At 36.6% G+C, this 13,054-nt stretch overlaps 1 protein-coding gene across 4 annotated transcripts; it reads left to right on the top strand.

Moving 5' to 3' along the window:
• The first annotated feature begins 1,156 nt into the window (after window positions 1-1,156).
• LOC130052406 (uncharacterized) lies at window positions 1,157-12,374 on the top strand. 4 transcript variants are annotated; one of them, XM_056157280.1, is made up of 4 exons: window positions 1,157-2,132; window positions 4,497-4,538; window positions 5,295-5,380; window positions 11,997-12,374. In XM_056157280.1, exons 1-3 carry the CDS (start codon window positions 1,710-1,712, stop codon window positions 5,361-5,363), a joined length of 534 nt encoding a protein of 177 aa, XP_056013255.1. In that variant the 5' UTR covers window positions 1,157-1,709; the 3' UTR covers window positions 5,364-5,380; window positions 11,997-12,374. The 4 variants fall into 4 exon arrangements, with proteins under 4 accessions (XP_056013255.1, XP_056013254.1, XP_056013253.1 ...); XM_056157279.1 differs by lacking the exon at window positions 11,997-12,374 and adding an exon at window positions 5,832-6,290 and having other exon boundaries at window positions 1,159-2,132; XM_056157278.1 differs by having other exon boundaries at window positions 1,160-2,132; window positions 5,290-5,380; window positions 11,997-12,372.
• The last annotated feature ends 680 nt before the right edge of the window (window positions 12,375-13,054 follow it).

The raw sequence follows: 13,054 nt of genomic DNA, 5'->3' as shown, positions 1-13,054 counted from the left end.
CCGTTCTGAACGAATTTATTTCGTGGTAACGAATTTTTTAAAAAAAAATCTCTTCCACCTGTCCTAAACCAGCCACCGTAAAGTTGGCACTGTAAAACACTTTAGAAAATAAATTTGTGAATTCTTTTGGGTTTGGAAGTTGACAAGAAACTCTATGCACAAAAATAGGTGATTTCATTGGTAAACCACATGAGCTTTCGGGGGCTTTATCCCACCAGGGCTTTGCCCTGGACCCACTGCATGGGGCCTCAAGCTGGTCTCCACAAATGCTTAATTATGTCACTGCAAAAACCGAGGCCCCCTGTCACAACAGGTATGACACGATAAAGATCCTTCCGTACTCAAAGGCTGTAAGCGCCGAGCATAGATCAAGATATTGTAGACCTTCACAGGCAATGGAAACGTCTCCATGAGTAAAATATTCTCGAGAGGGACGTTAAACAATATGCAATCAATCAATTATTGTGACAATGAAAATTGACATACGCGTTTGAAATAGTCTTTTTCATACACTATTATTTCTATATTCCGACATTTCACTCTGATTGTTGTCGCATAACTTCCAGTCGTTAATCAGCTCACGTACTCCAAATAAACACTAGATAAAAATTCCTTATATGTACATCCTTTTAAATCCTGAGGTGTGGGGAAATTAACACATTGGAGCTGCAAAAGGTTATCACGGAAAAATTAGCTTGAAATGTAATTAATATTGTGTTGTTGAGCTAATAATGCGGTGAAATACGTCATCGATCTTCATTTGACTTACATATCAAGAAAACCCACATTATTGAATAATAATGCGGTCAATTGTACGTCTTACGAAATGAAACTTATAATTCTTTGTTTGATGCATGTATCAAACAAAACATTGGACGGAAAACTTCATCAATGCGCTACGCGCATTGATGAAAAAGTTTTCCGTCCAATGTTTCGTTTGATACATGCAACAAACAAAGAATTATAAGTTTTATTTCTTATCATTTAATTATGTTTTTAAGATAGAAAAACAAATAGTTTCTCCCATCAAAAAGCTTCAATTAACGTTTTTGAATTGGCGCGTAGAAATACATATATGTAAGAGTTGTAAACAACAACAAAACGGCATGGCTGTGCGTTTAGGTAAGGAACCGTTACTGTGCAGATTTAAATGGAGTATACGCCAAATTAAAGGTGCAATGGTTAAAAGTTGAATTAAATATAAAGGAAGATAACAAGTGGTGAGTGGATTGGCGGATTGGACATATCACTGGACAATAGCTCTGGTCATAACATCCATAATATGCAGATTTACACCACCTGCCGACCAGCATGCTACTACACACGATCCTCAATCATCTTTAGACGACATATGTAAGTCTAGACTAAACTTTGAAGAGTACTTAGATGACTATTTATTGCAAAAACTTTACCCGCCAAAAATCTCTTTGTTTGATGCAAACAAAAACAAAGACAATGGATCCAACTCAGTGGGAAAATACCTTCTAATCTTACGAATTCTTATAGCGGGTGACATCTCAACCAACCCTGGGCCGATTAAATTTCCCTGTGTGGCCTGCAGTAGACAAACACGAAAAAATCAGAAACTTTTGATATGCACACATTGCAATATAAGATGTCACCTTAAATGCTGCACGGACAACTTTCCACCCGTTGCAGCACAATGGGTCTGCAATGCATGTTTATCTATTGACAACCCTGCACCCAGCATGGAAACAGATGCTGACATGATGCCTGAAACGATCGGGATCGACATCTCAGGAGATGACAATTACACTTCCGGCGTAAACAACGTGGAAAACGACCATGACATCTGGGAGAACTTAGTAAACGTTAGAAAAGCGAATCCAGCTAAGCTTATCTGTGGATATTTAAACATAAACAGTCTCGCAGGAGAGTATGATCAGATCAAGGACATATTACAGCGAAATCTCATCGACATGCTTTTTCTGGCAGAGACTAAAATCGACGCCTCCTACCCCGATGCACAGTTTGTAATTGACAATTATACTATGTGGCGAGCTGATCGGAATAAGCATGGTGGAGGAGTACTAGCCTTCCTCAGGTCCGATCTGGCTGGAGATCGTAAGCCTACCTTTGAATTTAAAGACATAGAATCCGTGGGAATAGAGGTAACATCAAACGGTCACAAATGGTTATTTGTTGGAGCATATAAACCACCGAATATGAATGAAAATGTTTTTAGTGACGATTTTAGCAAGACTCTAGATAGAATTATAAGTAGATATGACAACTACATCGTTATTGGCGATTTAAATATCAACATGCTTGACAAACAAAAAAGCTTAATATTGTCTGATATATGTGATACTCATGGTGCTAAGAACTTGGTGAAAAAAGCAACATGCTTTACCAAAATTGGTAAACCATCCCTACTAGATGTCATTATCACCAACGAAAATTCAAACACAGGGAAAGTATGTAATTTTGGTTCAGGAATTAGTGACTGCCACAATTTTATATCTGTTCAGGTTGACATAACCATATTAGAGAGACAAGTAAAACGCAGATTATGTAGAAGTTTCAAACATTTTGATGCTGAAAAATTTGCAGAGGAATTAGAAACCAAATTATGCTTATTGTGTGATGGCAAAGATGTAAACAAGTGTTACAATGATTTTAGCAACTGCTTTCTAGATGTAGCTAACAAACATGCCCCACTGAAATCAAGAAAAATCCAAACAAAACAAGTCCCATATATGAATAAAGAACTTAGGAAGGCAATATACAAGAAAAAAATGTTGTTTAACAAGTACCAATCCATAAACTCCTCTGAAAATTGGGAAAAGTACAGAAAACAAAGAAACTATGTAACCACCCTAAAAAACAAGTCTATAAATCAATACTTCATTGAAAGATGTGCTGGAGGCCCAAAATCAAAAGATTTTTGGCCAACTGTAAAACCATTTTTAACAAACAAAGGATGCACCACACAGAAAGACTTAATTCTCTCGGAAAATAACACGCTTGTAAACAGCCAGAAAGAAGTATGTGAAATTTTTAATGACTTTTTCATAAATGTTGCTAAAAATATTGGGGATGCAGAACAAGTAGATGAAAATCACCCAAGTATACAGGCAATAAAAGCAAATAAAACAGAATTACCACAACAACATCCATTTTCCTTTAAAGCTGTCACTGAAGACTTTGTAACAAAAAGTATAATGAAAATAAATATTAAAAAAGCCACTGGTATTGATGGAATTTCTCCAAAACTCTTACACATCGCTTTACCAGTTATCAGCAAACCTCTAAGTCAACTAATTAACATGTCCCTATCAACATCAACTTTCCCTAACCAGCTTAAGATAGCACAAGTGACACCATTACATAAGAAGAATAGTTCATTAGAGAAGGGTAACTATAGACCTGTTAGTGTTCTTCCTGCAATCTCAAAAGTTTTTGAAAGAGCAATTGAAAATCAGTTAACAATGTTTTTTAAAAATGTTTTCAATCCTTTTTTGGCAGCTTTTCGGTCAGGTTTTGGATGTCAGTCAACTTTATTAAGAGTAATTGAAGATTGGAAACAAGCATTGGATAAAAACAAGTACACAGCAGCAATTTTAATGGACCTTTCTAAAGCCTTTGACTGCCTTCCTCATGAACTACTTCTTCTTAAACTAAAAGCATATGGTCTCTCAAAAGCAGCACGAGAGATGTTAAGCAGCTATCTCTCATGTAGAAAACAGTGTGTTAAAGTAGGGGAGCACACCAGCATCATGTCAAATATAATCAAAGGTGTGCCACAAGGGTCTATCCTCGGCCCCTTACTCTTTAACATCTTTATCAATGACCTCTTTCACTTTGTAAATAAATGTAATCTCTACAACTATGCAGATGACAATACTTTATCAAAATCAGATAAATCTTTAACTCAGGTAATAGCAGCACTTCAAGATGACAGTAGATCTCTGATTAAATGGTTTAAATCAAACAAAATGCAGGCAAATCCAGAAAAATTCCAAGCTATCTCTGTTGGAAACAAAACACACAATGAAAACATAGTTTTTGATTTAGATGGAATAAAAATTTCATGTGATGAAGAAATAAAATTGTTGGGTATTACAATTGATTTTAAACTTTCTTTCAACACACATATTACCAATATTTGTAAAAAGGCAGCAATGCAATTAAATGTTCTTAAACGAATAGGCAAACATCTTAGCAAATTAGGTAAATTAACCATATATCATTCATTTATTATGTCAAATTTTAGTTATTGCCCGTTGACATGGCACTTCTGCACTGAACAAAACACCCGCAAAATTGAAAAGATTCAGGAAAGAGCTCTGAGATTTATCTATGGTGACTATAAAAGTACTTACGAAAACCTATTAAAACAATCTAAATTGCCTTCACTAAAAACCAGAAGAATGCGAACAATAGCTTTAGAAACTTTTAAAATTATCAACAAACTGTCCCCACTTTTTTTTACAAGATCTAGTTGTTATAAAAAACCATTCATACAATTTTAGATATACAAATACAGCGGAAATACAAAGACCCAGAACAACCAGGTACGGGATTAAATCTTTCAGATATGAGGCAGCAAAGCTCTGGAACTCTTTGCCAAACGAAGCAAGAAATATTACATCATATAATCTATTCTCAAATTATATTCAAAATTGGTGTGGGGAATTAAATTGTAAATGCAGCTCATGCAAATTCCAGCCTCTCCTGCCTAAATCTTAAAGTTTTGATCTAACTTCTAACTATGCTTCTAAGCTTATATGTACAAATTTAACTGTTTTATTTTTACTCCGCTCTGTCTCTTAGGTATGCATATTTATTTATTCTATGTATATATCCATATTTTTATGTTTGTGTTGCAAACTGTTTTCAGTTATGCATGCTCATCTTAATATAGCTAGTCCCTGTGTATATATATGCATGACTTGTGATGTCTGTATACAAGTATGCGTCCTGTTTTATTTCAAATTTCTGTTTTTATGTCTATGCATGCAATTATATATCATTAGTGCTTTGTGGGTTTTTTTTTAATGCTATATAGTCGGTTAAAGAGCTCTTAGCTCATGTTTATTGTTTACCTGTATATAGTTTTCCGACTTTAAATAAAAATTACTTACTTACTTACTTACTTATTTATGCTGCATTGTGTTGGAGGAGACGTTGAACACTGGTTGTGTCGTTGGAATGCAACTCGGCTTCATTTCAATATCGAGTAAAAAGTTCAACACCTCTTCATCTAAAACGCACTCGTTGACTGAGCCCCATATAACGTAGTTCAATTTCATTAATATTTACCAGATCAGAAGTCGCCACTTGCTCCGTCATGTTATCGATCTCGCAAAGCAGACGATTCATACCAGGAACTCGTGTAATCTGTCTACTTCTACCAGTAAGTGGTCTACGTCATCAAGTTGACTATTCTGTCACGTCATCGCTTATGTATGTTGTTTCTTTAAATTAATTTGTATTTTATTCATATCTTTAGTTGAGCTTATTTTTGATAGCAATGAAAAACAAAAATCAAACGAATGCATATCGTTATATAAATGCTTTTGTGGAAAATCCCGTTCTATAAATAGCGCTAAAATTAGAACGGGGAAGACGCATTCCAGAGAAAAGTAGTCCCGCGTGCTTAGTGCAGATGAACTCCGAACGAAATTTTGACAGAAAAATCAAACGAATTTTTCAACCAATCAGCATCGTTGATAAGTCATCACCTTAAAAGTTATTAAATGATGTAAAAATCTTCATTTGACTTAAATCCTAAATACCAATAAAATCCACGAATGCTCGAAAGTTTACCTAGTATTTCCAGTGGGATCCTTTCTCTGATTTTGCAGATCTTTGCAGGAAAGTGTCATTAATGTGGCAGGATACCAGAGAAAACCCACGTGTTCGAGTGGATAAACACACACCCCCTCTCAAATACAACCATTGTTGATAAAGAGGATCAAATTGGCAGAGGTGAGAAGCGAGTGCGATGGAGGGGGGATTTAAAAACAGTCACACATAACCGACAGTGTGCAAAAATAAATAAAAACTGAAATCAATGAGGTCATAATTCTTTGTCAAGGAATGCATATTTCCCATCGATGTTTAATCAACGTAAAACATTAAATCTTTCCGTGGGGATCCGGGTTAGGGCACGATAAAGATCCATCCCTGCTCAAAGAGTCCGAGCATAGGCCTAAATTTTGTAGCCTTTCACCGGCAATGGTGACTTCTCCACATGAGAGAAATATTCTTGAGAGGGACGTTAAACAATATACAATCAATCACACATTTTCCCATCTGATCATTACTATACATACACAACAACGAATAGAGTGACTGGCACCAGGTTATTCGTCCTTAGACGGGTTGGTTTCCGGGTATTAAGCGGTCCCCCTTTTGACATGGGGCCACACAGACTCTTCTTTGTATGGAGATGGATCAAACAGGATACTGCTTTCGGGCCTCGAGTGAATGCACTTCCCTATTCACCTGGAGACAACTATTGACTGAATATGGAATGTGTTTTGTTTGTTATTTCTTTCGTATCCCATTCGATAATTTGTCATCACGATTTGTGGATGAAGTGATACAAATGTTGACCTACACGTGGAGCTCAAGGCCGTAGCACTGAGAGCTCTTTAAAGCGCCTACGTCTGTTTTTAAGGCGCTAAACGTAGGTCAAAATTTGTGGTACTTCACATACAACTGGCGACATCTCAATATGAGAACAAATCCGCGAAAGGATTTAAAAATCAAGAAAAAAATTACCATTTCACTTGGAATCACCATACCGTCTGACGTGTTTCATACCGATTGTTAGGCCATTCTTGGCACACTGATTTTGACTACGGGTAACTCCGTTTACCTGATCAAGATATAGGGCTCACAGCGGGTGTGACCGGTCGACAGGGGATGCTTACTCCTCCTAGGCACCTGATCCCACCATCAACAGACAGATGGGCAGACACACAGACAAATGGACTGATGATTCCATTATACCCTCACCTATATTAATGCAGTAGTCTCTGAAAGAACAGATTATTACAAAATCTAAAAGAAAATGATTTAAGTCAATGAAGTTGAAAAAGCACCCGTAAAATGAAAATATCAATAATCTTCTCGAATGTTAATGCATCTCAATAAAATGACAGGAGCACAACTTTATGATATACATGTAAATAATATAACTAGGACAGTCTTAGACTAGTTCCAATCCTAATTAGTATGGACGAAATCGTTCTTAGACTAGTTTCAATCCTAATTAGTTTGGACGAAATTGAAAAAAACTGTCAATATCATGAAAATTGTATTAAAAAATGACAAACTAATACTGAAAGCTTTAAAACTGATAATATATTAAATATTTAGGTACGTGTTATATTCAAAGCACTAAAACTACACGTACATCTTACTGAATTAGATTATTCAATAAGATATATATTATGTAACGGTTCCCTCTGTCGTACTAATATTTCGATAAAAAAAGAAACATGAAAAATATAATTGCGGAATCGAAAAGTGGTCTACGTTATTTTTCTTGAAAATAATTACCAACAGAAAGGCCTAAAAGAAACTGGTTCTTTAGTAAAACTAATGAAATGAAAAGTAATGAATTCGGTAGATTTGAAGTGTTAAGCTGATATCGATACTCTAATTGAATGGGACAACCAGTGAGAATGTGTTTGATATTTCAGTAAATTGAAATCTTAAAAAAAATCAATATCTCAAATCAATACCATATAAGGGAAATGAAGTAGGACAAGAAATGTTTATTTAAATAGCAATGTTCTTCACGTGACTAAGAACGCAACGGTACATACAGATCTATCACAGTGATCGCACTGTTGTACTCTTGGTACAATAATAATAGCCCCTATATACCACAAGGGATTAGATGCACATGGATTTACCTAAGTGATTCGATATGTCGTCTGGTGTTTATAAAGGCTTCGCAGTAAGAGAGATTTCCGGTGACGTCACTCCCGGGTGCAGGCCAAATCCGATCGACACTACACTCCTCCCCGTTTTGAAGATAACCCCCCTTATATAGAAGGGAAATAGGGACTCAGCAAAATATAGGTCCCTATGCCGTCTTAGTCTCTCTCTCATGGGCCATTACTTAACTGAGATTACCCATATCTTTCCATAAACAGCCAACAATTTATTAAAACCCAAAAATAAATTTCCCTAAAAATAAAACACCCTACCTGGGGTATCAAACTTATATACTTAAAGGCCCCCCTCACTGGTAGAGTTGCGCCCAATTCCTGGACGCCTCCTCTATTACCTCTCCCGTTGATCTCCCCAGAAGATCTGCTCTGGCCTTAGCCACCTCTCCAATGTATTGTGGGTGACCATAGTCTCCACCCATGGGGGAAAAGTAAGGGGCATCTGATTCCAGAAAAAATTCCCATTCCCTCAACACTCTAATCTGCTCTGGGTTAAAGTTGGACACCAGTTTGGTAAATCCATAGTTCTATACTCCCCCCCCCCCCCCCCCGGAGAAACAGTGAAGGTGGATTTCTGCAAGTGAGAGACCCCGGCTTGACTAAGGATTTCCCTACAATGCCCCCCCCCCCCCACTTCCCTAGCTAAAGGGTTCCCCTTAGCACCTCGCAAATGTAGGACCAAGGGGACATCCTCCCTGGTGTGCAGCAGAATATTGAAATATTGACTAAGAACGCAACGGTACATACAGATCTATCAAAGATCTATCGCACGTTTCTAAGCCATCAGTTGCCAGAGTGAAAACTTCCTAACAATATCAAGGTTGAAACCTTGACATTGTGAGGACGGGGTCATAGCCGATAAAAAGAACAGACAAGTACAATATATTCTATTTCTTGAAAATAAATCGCCCTGGCACCAAGTACTAACAATATGACAACACATATTACATCTTCGCTAGCCAAGTGTCCGATTCGCTTACTCTCATCTCCCAGGGCTTTCAACAAATTTAAAAGTAGGAGGCTGATATGAAAAAGTAGAAGGCGATAAAATGCGAACGGCACAGCCGTATCGCACGCCGAGCTATGCTCGGCGCCCTTACGGCCGGGGGTCTGGGGGCCGCTCAAGGCCTCCAGAAGCTCTGGGGTAAATGACGCAAAATCCTGCATTCTCGCGGTTTCCTGGCACTTAAATGCAGCTTTGAAATTGTCATTTTTTTGCCTGAAATTTTTACTTTTGCCATGAATTTATTGTTTCATATGTGAAATTTTCTGTTCATGCAAAGACTTAAAAAATTCAACATTGCAAAGTACTAATTTTGATGCAAAATGAAAAATAAAGTGCATCAAGATAACTACATGTAATTATTTTTTGCAATGCTGTATCAATTAATTTTTAAGTGTCTTTGCTTGAACAGAAACTTTCACTTTTATTTCTACATTTGTACTGATAGTTTATAAGACTGAATTGTTTTGTAAGAAAGTTTCTACATGCAGAAAGTATTGTTGAAATGAACTAAACTGCATGTTTAATGCACAAAAACTTGATCATTAAAACAAGTGAAGTTTAATAAAATGGACTCAGTTTGACTTTGTGACATTCTTATTTTATTCATATTCAAAAAGGTCCACATCATCTTCAAACTCATCGTCCTCCTTGTCTTCTCCAACCTCCTCAATGTCTTCCATATCAAATCCCAAAATCTTATATGCTTGTTCCATCAAGTTCATCACACGTTCTTGTTTCTCCTCTAACTCTACAATATCTAGATCAGTTTGTACCCCAGCATCTTCAGTTTCTTTTTCAGTCTCTGTGTTCATAACATTTCCTGTCTTCTCAGAAGTATGTTTTCCTAGTTTTGCTCTTTTTTCAGATTCATCCATTTTTCAGCAGTTTCATGGACTATTTCATCTGCTTCCTTAATCTTGGGTCCATTCACAGAGACCTGAAGTAGTGCAGCTAGCTATAGCATATCATTTTTTAAAAGAATTTCGTAGACGAGGTTTGATTCGTTTGATAGCACTACCACCTCTTTCGGGCCATGCATTGCTCACTGGTAGGCTTATCACAATTTTGGCAATCTGAAGAAGTTCCTGATAATTCATCATTAAATGGTGATTGCTGACCATTCTCTGCAAACTCCACTCTGTTGGAGAGATACTTGTCAGTGTCAGTTTTGGATCTGGGTGCTTCACATTTTCAGGTATGTCCGTTTTCCACTTATTGACAATATATTTGAAGTTTCCCCATTCTGCTAATAGCTTTTCCTCTCTGTCTTTTTTAGATTCATCTGCCTGGTAGAAGTGATCAGCTAATTTTTTAACACTTTCGTTGCCATAGGTTTTGAATGCTTCAGTTCCCCTCAGAGGCATACTTAATGGATCAAATATGCTGAAGCACTGAAGTAGAAAACCGAACATGGATGTTTTCCTTTAGAGCGTGTATATACTTTGTCAATAAATTGGTCAGCTGGTTCCATTCGAATTCACTCGGCTGTAACTCCAAGGCTTCAAGACGACCTTGATCTGACAATTCACTTTTCAACTGTGCGATGACAACTGATGTAAAAGGATCACTTGGATCAGTTGGTAAGAGATTGTCAAGACTATCCAGGTAATCAATTGCTGGCTGTACTGATGCAAAATTGATGGTGCCTTTCTGAAATGCCTTGCTGAGAGATGCCAAAATTGGTAGTATATGGCTTAATACTGCCAGAGCCCCAACAAATTTTAAAAGTCTCATTCTCTTCAACAAGCCATCAGCCGTTGGATCGTCATTCATCTTTAATACTCTTAATGTTTGAAGCACAGCTGGTAAGTCTTCAAAGGCTGATTTGACAGAACTGTCGAATGAATACCAGCGTGTCTTGCAAGCTTTCTTCATTTTTCTTGAGATGTACTCTTTTTTGTTTAGGTAAATCTTATGTTTCTACTTTATCTTGATGCATCTGAAGCTGTGTTTTGAGGAGAGCAGCAGATCGCTTTGGGGAATCATCGAAGTATTTCCACAGCTGTTAAAATTCTTTCAACAGTACTTATGTATTCTGTACTCTTGTTTGTATCTGTGCAGGCCAATGCCAAGCGGTGGCAGATGCAGTGGATGCTTAACAATGTAGGAACTGTTTCTTTGAATTTTGCAACAACACCATTTGTTTTCCCCACCATGACGCTTGCACCATCCGATACAAAACTGCTACAGTTTTTAATGTCTAAGTCATTCTTTGATAGAATATTGCAAACTGTATCCAACAAAGTTTTGGCATCTGCTGATGGTCCAAAGTCTAGTACATTAGCAATACCTAAGAAATCTACATGACCAAGCCCACTGTCATCAATATATTGTACAAAACAATCCATCTGTTGTTTGACAGAGATATCAGTCACTTCGTCAACCAGTAGACCATAAACCCCAGAGTTTCTAACTTTCTCTGCAACTCCATCACTAATCTGTTGTCCTATTGTCAACATCATTTCTCTCACGGTTCCAGCACCTGTATATCTAAAATGTTTGATCGAAGGATGTCCCATTTTCTCTGCCAAAAGCATCAGGCTACTAAATTTACAGTTTGGCATTTCTTCTGACATTAACCAGTAAAGAGCAAAAAAAGCTGCCTTGAGATTATCATCTGCTACTGCTTTCTTTTCCTCAAAGTCCTTCTGGAAAACTGAAGATCTACTGGTAAGTTCTAGCATGACAACAGTTTTATGTTGTTCAGTGTTAGCATGGTCTTTAACTGCTGATTTCTTATACCTTACACTTGGCGTCTTGTTGTAAACTCTTGACTTGTTTTGTTGGTTACATGTGTCATGTTTCTTACGCAGTATACAGAACATACCAACATTCTCCTCGTACACCAACCACCAAATCAAAGTTTTATTGCAAAATGCCATTTCAGAACTTCTTATCCACGAATGGACAAATTTGTCTTTTTTCTGTTCATTTTGCTGACTTTTAAGCGACAAACAGTTATTCTTCTGACAAAGATGATAATAATGTATCCCTTCGCAGTCAGGGAAAATATCTTGTAGCCTGTTTATAGCCAGATCATTGGCCTCATATTTTAGAGATTGTAGCATGGAAGTTGATGCAGACGTAGCAATATCAGCATCCTGGACAACTTTGGCTGATTCAGACGTAGCAATTTCAGCATCCTGGACAACTTTGGCTGATGACAATATACTGTTGTCTGACACAGACTGAGAACTGGTGACCGTGTCCCCCTCATTACATTTACCTGCAATTAAGATGTTACTATGAAATAAAAAAAACAACAACTCAAACGTTACACATCCAATTATTTTCAAATCTGTCTTAAGACGTAAACATAGTAATTTGTGTGTTTTTATTGGTATATCCAATACCCACTCATGCAACAAAATAGTGTAAATAAAGTGATGAGATTTGCCAAGACGCCTAAGTGGTAATCTGCACCTATTTACATTTTGAAATATATTTAGGTATTACTAACTAAACAATGTTTTTTCATATTGTTGAAATGAAATCAATTTATAGCTAGAATTCATTACAAATTAAATTAGCAAAATATATCATAAAAATAATTGCATGTGACTAAAACATTACTATTATAAGGGAATGTTCCAAAAGCTAAAGCAAGAATAGTGAATAGTGCTATACCTATAATAAGGTTATGTTATGAAAGCTTAAGAGTGGCAATGATTTGCAAAACATAATTTCTGAACTTAAAATCAGCATATCCAGTGACAAAAAGAGCTCCTTTTATCCTCAAAGACTTAAAAGGGGACACGTTGGTTCTAATAAATCATCATCGAGTGACTAAAAGGGAAAAGGTAAGTAAGTAAATTTTCATTAAAGTTGGCATATTACATACAGATAACAAAAAAAACAACAACAAAAAACATGAGCTATTGTGAGCTCTTAAACGGTAACCGAATATAAAATATAAGAAGAGCCATGATTATATGTAAAGGGTGTATATAAAAAAATTAGTTTAAACGATGGAATCAAATCTCAATTTTTGCTAGTAATTTTCTTTTGAATTAATAAGCTACTCATTGCCACTCTTGTATGAGGATGAAAGGGAAAATGTAATATTACCAACACCAGGGAATCATATGAATCTCTGCCAACCAAGAGTAAGCAG

This window comes from Ostrea edulis, chromosome 2 (assembly GCF_947568905.1).
Source record: "Ostrea edulis chromosome 2, xbOstEdul1.1, whole genome shotgun sequence".
Classification (NCBI taxonomy): domain Eukaryota; kingdom Metazoa; phylum Mollusca; class Bivalvia; order Ostreida; family Ostreidae; genus Ostrea; species Ostrea edulis.
Note: the sequence above shows the minus strand (reverse complement) of the source record. Positions and strands in the feature narration are given on the sequence as shown.